This window comes from Rana temporaria, chromosome 3 (genome assembly GCF_905171775.1).
Source record: "Rana temporaria chromosome 3, aRanTem1.1, whole genome shotgun sequence".
NCBI classification, from domain to species: domain Eukaryota; kingdom Metazoa; phylum Chordata; class Amphibia; order Anura; family Ranidae; genus Rana; species Rana temporaria.
In genome coordinates, this window is record NC_053491.1 from 172,080,279 (window position 1) to 172,099,045 (window position 18,767).

Below are 18,767 nucleotides of genomic sequence, written 5' to 3' on the forward strand. Positions count from 1 at the left end.
TGTCCAGACAGCTAGTCTATGTTTATAGGCCGTGATAACAGAAAATAGGTTGTTTTCAATATATAGGTAGTTGTATTTCTACCCTTGGTATCTAAATTAATGAGTAAATTTCAGAGGACAGAATTCATTCATGCCTAAATCTGAATTACCGGTCAAGAAGACCATTATTTCCTCTGATTGACTTTAAAGCCTTAGTAGACTCTGAAGTTCTGTATCACTGAATCTCGATCTGTGGAACAGTTGCCATGTTCCTTGTATGGAAAAGGAGTCCCATATATTATCATTCACTTTAAGAAGGCTGAGGGTTGGATTTAAAGAATTCTGATCCAGGTAGAAAGGTGTGACCAAATTTTTCAAGTATATGACTGAGAAGGGCCATACGATCCAGTCAAAGGCTTTCTTAGTGACGTGTTATGTTTAGGACTGTTAATTAAAGTATAATTTTTTTCTGCAAAATTTGAGTTTTACTACTAGATGCAGGATACAATACATCCCTTTAAAGTATAGGTTTATCTATGCAAGTCTGTTTGGTTTGATTTTGTGTTCATAATTTTTTTAATTTGCCTTTTCATTTCCCACATACAGATTTGGGATTCATACTTTTACCTTGCAGTTATTTTCATAAACCAGACATGTCTGCAGTTGGAAATGTTTACCCCTTCCAAGATGAAAAAGGTCCTTGAAAAGTACGTTTGGGTTTTCATTTGTTCTTTTATTTTTAATTGTGTCTAAATGCAATAATCCAAAACTTGTTTGTCTGAAAAGACATTGAATTGTTCAGGTCAAGAAGAGACAGTGACTGACCTGGGCAATACTGTAAACCAGATTTTAGTTGCCTATATTACATTCTAATTATACAATCTGTTCAGAATCAGAATACTTTATTAATCCCAAAAGGAAATTATTAATAGTTGTTGGTTAATTTGAGGCCAGTGTGACCTTCGCGATCCTGTCATTGGAGAAAACTCGCCGGCAACAGAATCTCTCTTTACTTGGTTCAATGCATTTTTCCCTTGCTGTCCAGGGGAGGAAACCATTGACAGAAATGCAGCGTATTAGTTCCAAAAGATTATTGTATTTCATGCATCAAAGCATGCAATCTAATTTTCAAATGTCAAGTAATGTCTACTTACTCAGTATACCACGGTTTTACTCTCAGTGGTTAGGGGGTGCTCTTAAAGATTTTTACTGTCGCCAATACAGTAGAACAGTTGCCATGAAACATATTCCAGCATTTGTTAACAGGACACTTCCATTAAAGAAGTAGAACTTCTTTACTTTCACAAATGTCCTTGTGCTATATACATGTTGGAGAGAGTGTGAGTCCTTAAAGGAGAAGTCAAGCCTAAGCTTTTTAGGCTGGGCTTCTCCTCTGGGTCACAGGACTGCAATTAGTTTAGCACTCCTGTGACCCGTTTTCAGCTGAGAGCGGTCTGAAGTCCGCTGACATCACTGCCATCAGTCAGGGCAGCGTGTCATCACGACTTCCAAGTCGGGATCCGCCATCTGCTTCTCCCCGCTTCTCCACTGGTCAGCGCTCCAATGAGCATGGAGAAGCAAAGAGGAAAAATGCTGACTGACAGCTTTCCTCTCAGGGATCTGTCGGAACCGAGCCATAGGCGATGTTCTGTGGCTCGGTTCTCAGTGCAGAGATGGCAGGGGACAGATGGAGAATCAGTCTGATGCTCCATCCACCGAGGTAAGTATGAATAAAAAATTTAAATATAACCCATGCTTTTAACCCATTTACTGCCGTGGATGTAAGGGTTATGTCTGAACAGAACTACTTGCATCAGGGTAGGTCAGTAAGACAGTAACCATTACATCCACATAATTTTCAGAGTTAGTAAGTTTATAGTCGCTTCAGTGACCATAAACTTGGTCATCTGGTGCCCAGGACTACCTGGAGTTATGAATGGAATACAAGTTTACAGTGCTGTCTAACGCCACTGCAGTCACTCGCTGGAAGTGTAAACAAAATGGCAGCACCCCGCATGCATTGTTTACAGTCCCAGGGTAGAGACCACCCTCTCTTCTTGCTGGTCTCCTCACTTTTTTTTTGAGGCTGGAGAAATTGGTAAACATTTACTTATCTCCTGCAGAGTAAATCTGAATCAGAAGTGCTTATTTATTATTCATAATGCTATAAAGTTTAACTGAAGGCAAAATTTTTTTTTTTTAGTTTTAGATAAAGCGGAGAGTGATTAGAACACCTGTCAGGTTTTATTTGCTCCTTGTGTCCCTGTTGGGGAGATTCACCCCTTCTATTTGTTCTGGTTACCATTATATCTGATAGTGAAAGAAAATCACAACTTGTGGGTGGTCAGTAGAACAGAAATAGTTTGAAAATCTTCTGGTGATTACCAGGGATGCCCTCACTTTGGAGGAATTTATTCGTGCTTCCTGTTGTGGCTATGAGATAAAGTAAAGGGAAATCTCCCCTATGGGACACAGATGGAAAAATATGTAGAAGAATACATATTGGCCTAAACCGATGAAGAATACATTTTTTTAAATTATTATTATTATTTGGATATTTATTATAGTAAAAAATATATATATTTTTTTTTCAAAATTGTCGCTCTATAGCGCAAAAAATAAAAAGAAGGTTAAAAATACCCCCAAACAAAATTGATATATTTTTTGGGGGGTATTCTATCACCTCTGCTGTTTTTATTTTGTCAGTTAAAGTGATGCAGTACCGTATTGCCAAAAATGGCCTGGTCATTAAGGGGGCAAATACTTCTGATCCTTAAGTGGTTAATGATGGTGGTCTTATTTTTTGTACATGTGTATACAGAACATTTCTTACATCTAGCAATCTGTAAATGCATGCATTGTGCCATCACATTATGCCAGGCTTACATGCATTTATATGTATTTTATAAAATAAGGTTAGCAAAATATGAAGTTGTTGTTCAACAACAGGAAGTTCCAAAAAATTGAAATCCAGAAAAGCATGGACCTGAACCGGTATCGCCATTGATTTTAGCATTTTCATTGGTTGCAGATAAAAACACCTGTGTGTGTCATATATTAAACATTTCTCTCTGACCTCCCCATATACTATTTGTTCATAGCATTGTCTTTTTTAGGTATGGCGACATGCGTGTGACAATGGGCTGTGAAATCTTCAGTATGTGGCAGAATTTAGGTAGGACGATCATTTATACCATATGGTTGAGCTGCAATTTAATCATAGTCATTGCTTTCGTACACTTAAATGTCCTGTATGATAAGATTATACTCATTCTGTCCTGATTTATTAGAACTCTCTGACAGTTGTAAGTGACTATTACATGTTTTGGCCAGAGGATTACCTCCCACCTGCATCTGTGCCTGACTCATTAATGCTGTTTAAAGAGTCACAAATGTTAAAATCTACATTATTCCCTAATTCCTGAAACAAAAAAATGGGGTGGGGATATTTATTCTTTGCTCTCTTTTTATTCTTTACAGACATATCACATTAATTAAAGTATTTTTAGGATTTTGGTGGAGACGCATGCACATAAGAAAATGTGACCTTTCTAGAACATTGTGTAAATTGGTGCCAGCCACATATCTAGCTCTTGTCCTTGCTGCCTCCATTATTGTTGGTTAATAAAACAGAGTAACTTTAATTGAAACTACATAGCAAATATACATTATAGGTGAAGGTCTCCAGAGGCAGCGCCTAGCCACTCATGCATCATGCTGCTTATAGTCGGTAACACATTCTCATGCATTATACAACCCTAGTTCCAAAAAGGTTAGGATGTTGTGTAAAGTCTACATACAACCAAAATGCAATGATTTGTAAATCTCATAAACCATTTTTTTGAAATTGATGGCAGCAACATTTCTCCAAAATCTTGGGACAGGGCCATCTCCACCATGGTGTAGCATTCACTTTTCTTTTATTAACACTCTGTAAACTTCTGGCAACTAAGGATATCATTTGGAGTTTTGGGAGCGGAATGTTATCCATTCTTGCCTGATATAGGATTCTGACTGCTCAACAGTCCTGGGTCGTCTTTGTGTATTTTTTGTTTCAAGAACTGAGCACCGATAACCAGCTAGAAAGAACCTCTTCTCTTTTTGTCTGGAGGACGTGGCACCTAGGGTTGGCAAACATGTCCAATTTCGATTCTTCTGACCACAGAACAGTTTACCACTTTGGGCTAAAGCTTATTTAATATGGTCTGTTGCAGAGAAGATGGTGACATTTATGAATCCCGTTCAGATATGGCTTCTTTGCATGACAGAGCTTTAATTTTCATTTTTGGATGGCACGGTGAACTGCATTCAAAGACAGTCATTTTTAATAGTATCGTCACTGGGCCAATGCAGTGCCGTCTGAGGGCCTGAAGATCACGGGCATCTAATATTGCGTTTTGGTCTTGTCCCTTGCACATAGAGATTTCTCTAGATTCTGGAAATCTTTTGATGATGATATTTACTGTAGAAGATGATATATCTAAAGTCTTTGCAATTTACGTTGAGAGATATTATTCTGAAATTGTTTGAACATTTTTAGATGCAGCTTTTCACGAATTGGTGAGCCTATGGTCAAAGTAATATGACAAGTTTCACCCTATTGTCGGCAATGGAACTTTTCAAACCAGTGTGATGCCCCACCAATTAAAAAAAAGTCCCTGCACTATTTTGACGATTTAAGGTGTGACTTGAATAGACATCTGTGCATGAAGTCGCACATATGTCAGCCAAGTCAGACCTGGATATGTACTGACATGCGTTTTTGAAATTGTGCTACTGAAAGTGAAGTTGCACTATTTCAAAGTCGGATTAATTGTGAACGGGGGCTAAAAGGCCCCATTGCAAAACATGTGTTTGCCTATTCGTGATGCCATCTTTTACGTGTAGAGTACCAGTGGTACACCACTGGGGGCCGAAGAAATAGTCCAGGGTTTGCTTAAGTATATGAGCAGGGAAACTGCATAACATAGTCAGGTAAAGTTGCAGTACCAACCATATGAAAACAATCCTCTGTCTGCCTTGTGCCTCCAGATCAACCTTCAAAGTTTTCACTCGCCTGCTCGAATTTGGCGAGTGGAATTTAGCTTTGGGCGAGTGTGGAGCTGCATCTGATTTTCGCCAGCAGGCAGGGTTGATAAGGAGCCAATTATCCTCCCAGTGAAGACGGGAAACTGTGGGGAAGGGAGAGGCTTGATCACACAGAGATGGGAACTACTTCTTTGACACAGCTTGTATCTGAAACAAGTCTCACTTCCTGGACTGGCTCCAATGAAAGACAGCACTTCGGTCCAATGCCGGTGTCTTGTCACATTCAGCTCCCCATCACAGATTGCTTCCGGAAGTGACATTCCGTTGCCGCCATCTTGCTACACCCCACACTCCTGCATAGTAATGATAGAGTGTGAAGGGGGCAAGCGGACATCTTGTTACACCCACCAGAGTTTTAGATTTCACAATTATTTTCAACACAAAACAAAGCTTATATGTTTAAATACAGTATTTGGAAATCCGACAGACTGTTTAGATGTTAAATTTTAAAAGCAGCAGCAAACCTGCTGTCCTTACATGGTTGCTAATGTGACAGAACACCTCTGATTTTCACATTTAACATGTAAACAGTCAGTCAGATTTACAAATACTGTATTAAAGCATATAAGCTCTGTTTTGTGTTGAAAATAACTGTGAAATCTAAAACTCTGGTAGGTGTAACAAGATGTCTGCTTGCCACGTTCACACTCTATCATTACTGTGCAGGAGTGTGGGGTGTAGCAAGATGGTGGCGACGGAACGTCACTTCCGCAGAAATCTGTGATGGAGAGCCGAATGTGACAAGACACAGGGAAATTGAAGCATTCTGACATCTATCATAGGAACCGGTCCAGGAGGTGGGGCTTTGTTTGACAGCGGCCTGCGTTTCAGATACAAGCTGTGTCACAGTGGGTGATCCTCTCTGTGATCCAGCGGGCTCTCCTTCATGTGATTCTCTTACAGAGATAGGTTGCATTGATGGGCACCGATGAGGCTGCACTGATGGGCACTGAGAGGCTGCACTGATGTGCTGCAATTGATAGGCACTGGTGGGTGGTACCGATGAGGCTGCACTGATGGGTACCGATGAGGCTGCACTGATGGGTACAATTGAGGCTGCACTGGTGGGTACTGTGAGCACTGATGGGCTGCACCGGTGGGCACTGATGAAGCTGCACCACTGGACACTGATGAGGCTGCACTAATAAATTGCACTTATAAGCAATGATGTGGCTGAATTGATGGGCACTGGTAAGGGGGCACTGATGAGGCTGCACTTACAGGCTCCATTGATGGGCACTGATAGGCACTCATGGGGCTGCATCGGTGGGAAATGATGGGGCTGCACCATCAGTGTTTGCTATGCCATTGAGTGCATTAGTCGTTGATGTGTTGAAAATGTTTTAAAGGATAAGTTCACGTTTAAAAAAAAAAATGCACATTTTTTTGCAGGTAAAGGCCAGGCAGTTTCACACTGACAGGAAGACTCAATGAACTACCAGAGTGATCAACAGCACCATGGTAGTTCATTGAGAACTTCAAACTGACGGCCGCAAAGGATGTCAGGACTTATAGTTTGTTCAGTCACAGAACTCTGTGAATGAATGACATGGCTGTGTAGGCGGAGCTCCGCACGGCTGCATTCTTTTTAAATAGTGACAGCGGGTGCAAGGTACTTCTCCCCGTAAAGCTGTCACAGGGAAAGAGGGCAGCAGGGAGTGACTCCAGCAATGGGAACGTGTTGCATGCACCACCCTAAAATCGGGCGAAACATGTAACACGTTCCCAAAGGTGAACTTATGCTTTAATTGTATTTTCTACAGTTACAAAAAATATTCTTTGCACATGGCCACAAGATAAGAACACTATAAGTTTAAAATATTAATAAGTAAAAAAAATAGGTGTTTGGTCTTGAGCATAATGAATTTAGTATTATGAGTTTGATAATTAAAAGATCGTTCACTTTTAGGAGGTGTCTATATGCTATACCAGCCACTTATTAGTAGGAAGCAGTAAGTAGCCGTGTTGTTTTCTGTGACCTCTTGTGTTTTTTCACAGGTGAACACAAGTTGCACTTTATCCCAGCCTTAATTGGTCCATTCCTGGAGGTAACCCTGATACCTCAGCCAGACTTGCGGAATGTTATGATCCCCATTTTCCACGACATGATGGACTGGGAGCAGAGACGAAGTGGCAACTTTAAACAGGTACCTAACATTAGAAGCAAATTAATAACACTTTGTTTCTTATTTTCTATGAATCTTTTGATCTTTTAAAACTGAAATCTATTAGGTGACTATGTAGAGATGTAGATACAATGACGTTCATTTGCTGATTGCGAGGCTTGAATTGCGTTGTTTTTGTTAGTATTGGCAGCTGATCCCTATCATTCTTACCATTCACAGGAATGAGTCCTAGATATATAACAGTTGGATTGAGGATGACATTAAAAATAGTGCAATCTGAATTTTTTTTAATGTTGTAATGCCAATAATGATCACAAGTTCCATCCTCTATAGGGGTCAGTGAATATATATAGTTTTTTTTAGCTTTGTTTGGGTTTCTGCATGTTCCACAGAACTGCAGAATGCCTTCATTTCTGACAGAGGTTCATATGAAGCAAGTGTTTGTGTGGCTAGTCATCACCAGTTACACTGTACTAAAGTCATCAGTTTGTGAACATGCTTGTACTGCTTATAAGCATTTTTATTAAACTGCGCCCAGAGATATCATGTCAGATTAAAGTTTCATGCATTTATTTAGGCCAAACGTTATTTTCCAGCGTAGAGACTTGCTAAGTGTTCCAAGTACTTTTGCAGCTCCCACTCGATTTTTCTCCTGCTGTCTCAGACCATTTCTATACACCCACCATCATGCTGCTCCATAGGCACATCGATTTGAAACATTGTTTAACGCACACAGAATAAATGACTTTGATTTCTGTGCAGGAGCAATGTCATTAACCCTTGGGCTGATGCTCTTTAGTCTGCTTGATATTGGAACAATTGCACTGTGCTATGTAAAGGACATAATTTCTGGGTGCTCAGAATAACTTGTATTTATCACCAATTCTGTGATTGATAGGCCATTTAAATGGACCCTGTGTTTAATCCATGATTTCTTGCTGGAAAAGGGCGATTTGTATGTTTCTTGGCTTGCTATATGGCAATAAATTAAATGTTTGAATGCATAGATTCTGTAAGTCAGTATGTTTTTCATACTTACAAAATACAGTTAGTCAGTGTTTGCTGCTTCAGAACAGTTTTTAAACATCGACACTGATGCGAATTTCCCTGCATCCAATTTGCATGACAGGAGAGTGTGACCGGCGTTTTTTAGTGGAGCCAGTTCACACGGCTCCAGGGTGGCCATGGTCCGAATTGCAGAATGGTCCTGTGCATCTTCTGGTTCGTTTCAGGTACGAATTCAGGCATAAAATTCGGACCTGATTCGCACCGGAAATGGTGATGAAGACATGCATCAGACCTATGCTGTGAGTTGCAGCTAGTGTAAACATAGCCTTAGCCGTGGTTCATATTAGAGCAATTTGACATATCAAAAAGGTGGTAATTGCCGGCATGGCACTGTCTGAATCGGTGCGACACCGCAAATAATACAAATGCAAAACACATATAAAAATGTGTGAAAAATGCGTCAAAAAGGTGTTTTTAAAAATGCAAAATTCACTGCAGTAATAGATCAAAATCAAACTGCATAGGTGTGTACCAAGCCCAATATGTGTTAAATATTCACTAATGGGTATTGCTCAATTATGAATTACTGGGGTTGATTTACTAAAGGCAAATCCACTCTGCTCTACAAGTGCAGTCACTGTAGATCCGAGGGAAATGAAGGGAAGCTCTGCTGATTTTATCATCCAATCATGTACAAGCAAAAATACTGTTTTTTCATGTTCCCTTCGGATCTACAGGGACTTCTCTTCCCAGTGCACTTGCCAGTGGATTTGCCTTTAGTAAATAAACCCCACTGTATTGATAAATATTGTGCACTGCAGTATTTGAACCTGCTTATATTAAAAGTATTTTTATATATGTGGAATGCTGTAGCATTAATATTCATGCCTGTTATTTTTATTGTCTTAAGAAAAAAGTAAATTCAGATACAGTGTGTGTATATATATATATATATATATATATATATATATATATATATATATTAGTGCTGTCAAGCGATTAAAATTTCTAATCACGATTAATCGCATTAATGTCATAGTTCACTCACGATTAATCGCGCGATTAAGGAGGTTCACCCTTTAAAACATTTTTTTTTTGTTTTCTTATTTATTTATTTATTTTTTATAATATTAAATTGTGTTTTTTTTAAATTTTTTTACATTTTGATCACTTTTATTGCTGTCACAAGGAATGTAAACATCCCTTGTGACAGCAATAGGTGGTGACAGGTACTCTTTATGGAGGGATCGGGGTCTAAAAGACCTCCGAGCCCTCCTTTGCACTTCAAAGTATTCAGATCGCCAAAAACGGCGATTCTGAATACTGTGTACTTTTTTAAATCCGGCGCCGTTGGCAGCCGAGAAACCCGGAAGTGACGTCATGACGCCGCTTCCGTGGTTTCAATGCGGAGACTGAATCAAAGCCGTTTATGGCTTAGTGTCAGTCTCCGCCTTAACACAGAACGCGGCGGATGGAGGATCGGGTCTCCCGGTGGGACGGGAGGCCCGGTCAGAGCGGTGAAAGGTGGCGGGAGGGGGGGATGTCCCCTCCCGCTCCTCCGGCATAACAACCGAGCAGCTTTTAGCCGCATTGGTTGTTATGTTTGGATAGCCGATCGCCCGCTCTAAACAACGGTACCGGGATGATGCCTGCGGCTGCAGGCATCATCCCGGTATAACCCCCGAACGCCGAGGACGCATATATGCGTCCCGTCGGCGTGAAAGGGTTAAGAGGTACGTGCTGACAAAAAAAAAAATGTTTTAAAGGGTGAACCTCCTTAATCGCGCGATAAAAAAATTGACGGCCTTAAAATGGGTTTGTGTTAACGCCGTTAATAACGCGTTTAACTGACAGCACTAATATATATATATATATATATATATATATATATATATATATATATATATACTGTATTGGCATATAACACTCACTTTTTTACCTTGAAAATAGAGGGTAAACTGTGCCTGCGTGGTATATGCAGGGGGCTGTGGAAAGTGTTTTTCCTGAAACTTTCCTCTTAAAGTTAGGGTGCGTGTTATATGCCTGTGCGTGCTATGCGCCAATAAATACTATATATATATATATATATATATATATATATATATATACACATACAGCCCTCAAATTTTCCACTCGCCTACTTGCAGTTTGCGAGTGTAAAATGAGGGCTTGCGAGCTGGGCTGCCTGCCTGGAAGAGGGTGGAGAGCACCGCCGGCAGGGTTGATTGGCAGCCGTTCTCCCATCGATTCACCCAGGGGAAGAGAGCATGGAGGAGGAGAGCCGTGGGATAGCACGCTGTTACCAGCGCTTACATTATAATTGTCTCCGCTCTGCTCGAAACAGCCCCGCCTCCTCCTGACCTGTGCCTGTGATAGATAGAATGCTGGTCCAATGCTGGTATTAGTTTCATCTATCACAGGCATGGGGTCAGGAGGAGGCGAGGCTATGTCGAGCAGAGCGGAGACAATTATAATGTAAGCGCTGCTAACAGCGTGCTATCCTGTGGATCTCCTCTTCCTCCAGCCATGCATTCCTCTGCACAGGCGAAGGACACAGTGAGGCTGCAATGAATGAATGAATGAATGAAAAACTTATAAAGCGCGGCGCATGCGAACTGAATCGCTTCTGGGCGCTAGTTGTTCGTGTCTCATGACATCAAAAGAGCAGAGTTTTGATCTGTCTTCTGAAAGTCAGGTGGTTTTCCTCCAAGCGAATGATGGTTGGTAAAGCGTTCCATAGTCTAGGACCCTGAAAAGCAAACCTTCTTTCTCCTTTGGACTTGTATTTTGTTTTTGGTACCCTGACCAGATTTTGGTCGGTGGATCGCAGAACGCGATTTGAATTGTGAGGTTCTATCTTGTCGCAAAGATATTGCGGAGCCTTCCCATGGATGCACTTATGTGTCAGGCAGAGTGCTTTAAATGCAATTCTGTCTTTTACTGGCAGCCAGTGAAGGGTTCTCAATGAAGGTGAGATTGATTCCCATTTTTTTTTCCCAGTCACCAGTCTGGCGGCCGTATTCTGAACGACTTGCAGACGGGAGATTTGGTACTTTGGGAGTTCGAGGTACAGGGCGTTAGCATAGTCCAGTCTGAAATTCACGATTGTTCCCACCACGACTGCTACGTCTTCTTTGGGGATAAATGGAATAAGTCTGCGTAGTAGGCGCAACAGATGGTGCGCTCCGCTGACTACTGACCCTATTTGTGCGTCCATTGTCATGAAGGTGTCGAAGATGACCCCGAGACTTTTGACTTTGGAGCTAGGGGTGATGATTTGGTCCAGAATGGGCGGGGGTGTCCAGGTTGTTGCCAGTTGACTCTTTCGGCTGGCGTGAAACATAAGGAGTTCTGTTTTTGAACTGTTGAGTTTAAGATAACTCTTTGTCATCCAGTTTTCTATCAAAGAGAGACATTTCTCTAAACTGGGATGATGATCCTTTTTGTTGCAGATGCGAAAATACAGTTGCGTATCGTCTGCATAAGAGTGATAGAGTAGTTATTGGCTACTGATAATATCAAAGAGAGGGCGAAGATAGATGTTGAAAAGCACCGGTGACAGGGGGGATCCTTGGGGGACTCCACATGACACCGTGCAATGGGCATGGTAAAGCTGCAATGGGCATGGTGGGCACAGGGTGGCTGCGATAGTGGGCGCAGTGTGGCTGCGATAGTGGGCGCAGTGTGGCTGCGATAGTGGGCGCAGTGTGGCTGCGATAGCGGGCGCAGTGTGGCTGCGATAGTGGGCGCAGTGTGGCTGCGATAGTGGGAGCAGTGTGGCTGCAATGGGCACAGTGAGGCTGCATTGAGGGGCACAGGTGAGGCTGCACTGATAAAGTTATTGTTAATATTTCTTTTGTAACTTATTTCTGCATAAAACATTTAAGTAATTTCATGAGATAATTTATGAGGGCATGTCTAGGGGTGGAATTAGGGGAAGGGTAGGGGTTGAGTGGGGCACTGGTGGCGAGTAACCCTTGAGGCCTGGCTAGTAGCTCAGGACTTGAAATTTTAAAAAATACTTGAAAAATATATATACAGTGATGAAAATAAGTATTTGAACACCCTGCTATTTTGCAAGTTCTCCCACTTGGAAATCATGGAGGGGTCTGAAATTGTTCTCGTAGGTGCATGTCCACTGTGAGAGACATAATCAAAAAAAAAAATCCAGAAATCACAATGTATGATTTTTTTAACTATTTATTTGTATGATACAGCTGCAAATAAGTATTTGAACACCTGAGAAAATCAATGTTAATATTTGGTACAGTAGCCTTTGTTTTCAATTACAGAGGTCAAACATTTCTTGTAGTTTTTCACCAGGTTTGCACACACTGGAGGAGGGATTTTGGCCCACTCCTCCACACAGATCTTCTCTAGATCAGTCAGGTTTCTGGGCTGTCGCTGAGAAACACAGAGTTTGAGCTCCCTCCAAAGATTCTCTATTGGGTTTAGGTCTGGAGACTGGCTAGGCCACGCCAGAACCTTGATATGCTTCTTATAGAGCCACTCCTTGGTTATCCTGGCTGTGTGCTTCGGGTCATTGTCATGTTGGAAGACCCAGCCTCGACCCATCTTCAAAGCTCTAACTGAGGGAAGGAGGTTGTTGCCCAAAATCTCGCAATACATGGCCCCGGTCATCCTCTCCTTAATACAGTGCAGTCGCCCTGTCCAATGTGCAGAAAAACACCCCCAAAGCATGATGCTACCACCCCCATGCTTCACAGTAGGGATGGTGTTCTTGGGATGGTACTCATCATTCTTCTTCCTACAAAAACGGTTAGTGGAATTATGACCAAAAAGTTCTATTTTGGTCTCATCTGACCACATGACTTTCTCCCATGACTCCTCTGGATCATCCAAATGGTCATTGGCAAACTTAAGACGGGCCTTGACATGTGCTGGTTTAAGCAGGGGAACCTTCCGTGCCATGCATGATTTCAAACCATGACGTCTTAGTGTATTACCAACAGTAACCTTGGAAACGGTGGTCCCAGCTCTTTTCAGGTCATTGACCAGCTCCTCCCGTGTAGTCCTGGGCTGATTTCTCACCTTTCTTAGGATCATTGAGACCCCACGAGGTGAGATTTTGCATCGAGCCCCAGTCCGAGGGAGATTGACAGTCATGTTTAGCTTCTTCCATTTTCTAATGATTGCTCCAACAGTGGACCTTTTTTCACCAAGCTGCTTGGCAATTTCCCCGTAGCCCTTTTCCAGCCTTGTGGAGGTGTACAATTTTGTCTCTAGTGTCTTTGGTCTTGGCCATGTTAGTAGTTGGATTCTTACTGATTGTATGGGGTGGACAGGTGTCTTTATGCAGCTAATGACCTCAAACAGGTGCATCTAATTTAGGATAATAAATGGAGTGGAGGTGGACATTTTAAAGGCAGACTAACAGGTCTTTGAGGGTCAGAATTCTAGCTGATAGACAGGTGTTCAAATACTTATTTGCAGCTGTATCATACACATAAATATTTAAAAAATCATAAATTGTGATTTCTGGAATTTTTGGTTTTGATTATGTCTCTCACAGTGGACATGCACCTACGATGACAATTTCAGACCCCTCCATGATTTCCAAGTGGGAGAACTTGCAAAATAGCAGGGTGTTAAAATACTTATTTTCCTCACTGTGTGTGTATGTATATATATATATATATATATATATATATATATATATATATATATATATATATATATTTATATATTTATATATATATATAGACAATAAAAATAACAGGCATGAAAAAAATAAATTTTTGATTAATATATATTAAAATAGCTTTGCACAAGTAAATACTGTATATCATTCCTTTAGATGTTTCAGTACATATAGATCACCTTTCATTGATCAGATTCCATTGGTAAAACAAAAAATCATGTAACTATTTCTGGCACAAATATCTCTGACCTAAGAACAATGATCTGTATAAATATCATATGTTATACCATGTTTTTGTTATGGATGCAGTATATGTATAATTCTGCAGAAACTGGGTAAAGGTTTCCAAAATCCAGTAATGAAGGAGTGTGTCAGAATATGTCTTGCATGAAATGAAACCCTGCAGGAAAAATTAAGGCAATTTAACTGGGCTGCACTTTTTTTGTGTGTGAATCCATATATAGCGAGCTGCGTTAGCAGCAGTATCAGCTCCTGCTACTCAGCCTGTAGTTTAAAGTCACACTGTTCTATGACAGTTATCCCTGAGAACGTTCTTGTGGATCTGTGGCAGCTTAACAGGGGTGACAGTGTGACCTATGACAAGCCAATACTGAATTCTGATTAGCTAAGCACACAGGGGGCACTGAGCCCTGGAGGAATTCATGCACAATAAAACAAAGCACCTTTTATGTATCTCTTTGAGGTTGAAGCAAAGCTAATTGACAAATTGGACAGCCTGATGTCTGAAGGACGAGGTGACGAAACCTACCGGGAGCTCTTCAACAGCATGTAAGTAATCCTGAAAATGTAATTCACTTGAATTTTTCTACTTGGAGCAGGTGAACTAGATATGTCAATGTTCTATTACAGATCAGTCTCATCACTATATGGCTCATCTTTGTAAATGTAACCACAGTATCTAGAGGGGCTGCTAATGCAGGATCTGTTGGGTTGTAGTTTATTGATGAAAGAGAATGAGAGGTTTATGTGTGGGTGGTGAGTTGGCATGTTGTGTTTACTGGAGAAGGTATAAAAAGTACCAGACAGATGCTTCATTAAATGTTTTTTTTTTTCTGTGTTGATTTAAATTGCCAAGAAATATGCTGTTTGTCATCACTCAAACTTCTGTGGATTAATGATGAGTTGTTGTTTTTAGCAGTACTGTATGACTGTGCATGTAGTATTTACTACGTGTTTTTTTATCCCGAACTCCATTGTGCTTTTTTTGTACCATCAAGGATAGTCCTGTATTAGTATAGTCGAGGTATTTTTTTTCTGCTGTTCTTGATTTAGAGAAGAGAATGCTTGTGAGGGATGCTGCTTCTCGGTACTTGCTGTGTATGATGCTTCTGGCATCCTCTAATTAGCAGCAGAGAAAGCTGCTGTTAATCTCCAATAAAATACTTATCGCTTTTAAAGTGCTATGAGCTTCTATATGACTGAAGACCTTTCATCACTTTTCATCGTTTCATTCATTCTGAATTCAGCGTGAACGTGGATTTTTTTTAATGAAATGAAAACCAGTTTCGGTGTTAATTTTTTACTTTCTAACCAACACAACAATTTGTACATGTGAGTCAAAGTTGTTGTTGTTTTGTAACAATTTTTTCTTTAATGGCTATTTTCTTTATAAATAAGCCTTTTGTTTGCATTTCTCTGCATCCTGTGTCATAAACTATGGATTAGACAACAAGACTTTTTTTGTGGATAAACTGAGAGGCACAGAACTGCAGTGTCTCATGATGATGTATTTAAAGCGGTGGTTCACCCACAATAACAACATTTTAGCATTAAATTAAGCATAGTAGCGCGAGCTACAGTATGCCTTTATTTATTTATTTTTGCCCTGTACTCACTGTGCAATCCTATAGTGAAGATTCCGACTCCCCGTGGGGAATGGGCGTTCCTATCCAGAGGGAAGATGATTGACGGCCGGCTATGGCACGTCACGCTCCCCGAAGATAGCCGGAGTAGGTCTCGGCTCTTCACGGCGCTATATGGCGCCTGCGCACAGACTATGCGCAGGCGCCGTGAAGAGCCAAGTCCTATTTCGGCTATTTCCGGAGAAGCGTGACGCGCCAGAGCCGGCCGTCAATCATCTTCCCTCTGGATAGGAACGCCCATTCCCCGCGGGGAATCCTTCACTATAGGATTGCACAGTGAGTACGGGGCAAAAAAATAAAAATAAAGGCATACTGTAGCTCGCGCTACTATGCTTAATTTAATGCTAGAAAAAAAGAAAATTATAGGGTGAACCCCCTCTTTAAGTTTGTAAAATCGATTTAACGTTTAATTCTATGCCACTGTATCATATACAACTTTTTGTTCAAGCAAGTTATATTCATTTACATCCACCATGTATTTATTTACTGCTAGCCTTTATGCAAGTGATAATAATAGCCGCGGTCATAGTATTTACCTAAATAACCATTCAGGGAAAAGTCCAACACTGATCTAATGAAGGGCAGCAATGCCATTTGAGGCCTGTTCAAGAAACCAGTTTTTAATGTGGTTATGTGGGCAGCAGTTGGCAGCAGTAAATTTAGTGCAGCTGCCACCTGTGATAAAATCTTGTAAAGAAGGAAAGGAGTGATGGCTTCAGTAATTGTTTGGCAATTCTGGATGCCTGCTGCAGACTGTTTAAAAAAATCTATTACTTAAAACTGGGACTGTATTCACGATCGTACTATATTTTTATCAAACAGTTAGTAATAAACGTAAAATGTATATACTATTAGCCGGATTCCTAGAGACTTACGACGGCGTATCAGTACATACGCTGTCGTAAGTCCGAATGAGCGCCGTCATATCTTTAAGCGTATTCTCAAACTTGGATACGCTTCACTGTTGCTAAGATACGACCGGCATAAGTCTCCTACGCCGTCGTATCTTAGCTGCATATTTACGCTGGTCGCTAGGGGCGTGTATGTGGATTTACGCGTCGAATATGTAAATGAGCAAGATACGCCGATTCACGAACGTACGTACACACGTCGCAGTAAGCTATGCCGTTTATGTAAGACATACGCCGGCGTAAAAATAAAACACCTCTGTAGGTGGCGCAGCCTATGCAAAGTATGGACGTCGGAACTGCCGTCGTATTTTATGTCGTTTGCGTAATCGTACGTGAATGGGGCTGGGCGTAGGTTACGTTCACGTCGAAAGCAAGGAGTATTTGCGACGTGATTCTGAGCATGCGCTGTACCAACGGCCCTCATTTACATGGGGTCACGGGTAATTTACATGGAGCACGCCCCTATCTGCCTATTTTGAATTAGGCGGGTTACGCCGGGCCATTTGCGCTACGCCGACGTAACTTAGGGAGCAAGTGCTTTGTGAATACTGGCCTTGCCGCTCTATTTTACGTCAGCGTAGTGCAAATGAGCTGCGCCCGCCTAAAAATACGCCGGACTACGTGAATCTGGCTAATAGTATATAATATTTATAGTGCTGTTACCAGTCCGTTATCAGTGTTAAAGTTCCCATGCCTGTACATAACATGCTTGGAAAATTTATCCAGGCCCTTTTAACTAATTTTATTTCATTCATAGACTGCAATTATATTATGTTATTTAGGAAAATGGATGGTGTCCTGTATTAGAAAAGAAAAAATAGAAGCATATGAAAAGTGCTGTTCTTGTAAGAATTTAATACTTGGGTTATGTTATTCCTGAGTTTACCAAAGGTAAACTTAAAAAATCTCGAAGAAGCAGTGGCGATGTTAAACACAGTGGTCGGTGCTGTCCAGTACTTGAATCATGGGATAGGTGTCCCCATCAGTCCCCTTCCTTGACATTCTGTTCCAAATCAAAAATTTAGATAACCTGGACACTGCTGAGGTCAGATTTTATGCAACATTAGCAGTCACTCTCAACTAGCATTTCTTACTTTGCTCAATGCTGGCTTTTGATAAGGAGATTGTGATACCAAGGCAGGGCTAGGCTTTTAAACTGGGAATGTTAATCTCATTCTTGCAGGATTTAAAGCTGACAAGCGCGAGATATCAGTATGATCAAGAAATAGTTGCCTTACATTTGGCCTCCATCAGTAAATTGTTAAAATAATTGGAAAAAAACTCTGTTTTATAGGGGAAAATTATTATCGGCTGTTGAATAAAAAATTGAAAAACCTTGCATAAAGGATACAGTGCATACGTCTTAACTAGGAAAAGGATACAAAACAAAGTCTAAGGGGCATATTTATAAAGCAGTGAATTTGACAATCACTAAACATTTTCTGCAGGAAAATCTCCTAGGTGCACGTGGTTTAAAAGTGATCCACCACCCAGTGAATCTTTTAGTGAAAAGTCACATTCACCACTTTATAAATATGCAACTTAGGGCCCATTCACACTAGGTGCAGTTCCCTGCATTTTTCCTTACACATAGGAAGTACATGAAAATTTACTGTGTAGTTTAAGTTTTTTTCCCATTTTTTGGGGCAAAAAAATAAATAAAAAAGAGAAACTCTTACAATTTATACAGTGAGGAAAATATGTATTTGAACCCCTGCAGATTTTGTAAGTTTTACAAAGAATTTGATCCCCCTACCAACCAACAATAATTCTGGCTCTCACTGACTGCCTACAGTATGTGCTCATGTGGTACACAGATTAGTCCTGTCAATTTAAGAAGGTGCTCCTAACGACAGCTCATTGTGTGTATAAAAGACACCTGTCCACAGAACCTTTCTTCCATTCAAACCTCACTATCATGGGCAAGACCGAAGAGCTGTCAAAGGACGTCAGGGACAAGATTGTAGACCTGCTCAAGGCTGGAATGGATTACAAGACCATACAGGTCATCATGCAGAATTTTGCCTCATGGGGTAAGGATGATAAGGAAAAAAGTGAGGGATCAGCCCAGAACTACACGGTGGGAGCTTGTGATGATCGCAAAGCAGTT

General features: G+C 40.9%; 1 protein-coding gene across 2 annotated transcripts in view; it reads left to right on the forward strand.

Moving 5' to 3' along the window:
* The window catches only part of DOCK4 (dedicator of cytokinesis 4), a 407,978-nt gene that overhangs the window by 281,415 nt on the left and 107,796 nt on the right, over nt 1–18,767 (forward strand). For both annotated transcript variants that reach the window (XM_040343815.1, XM_040343816.1), the window contains exons 29-32: nt 586–686; nt 3,096–3,154; nt 7,066–7,214; nt 14,567–14,652. In XM_040343815.1, coding sequence (XP_040199749.1) covers nt 586–686; nt 3,096–3,154; nt 7,066–7,214; nt 14,567–14,652 — 395 coding nt within the window. The remainder of the gene's footprint in view (nt 1–585; nt 687–3,095; nt 3,155–7,065; nt 7,215–14,566; nt 14,653–18,767) is intronic.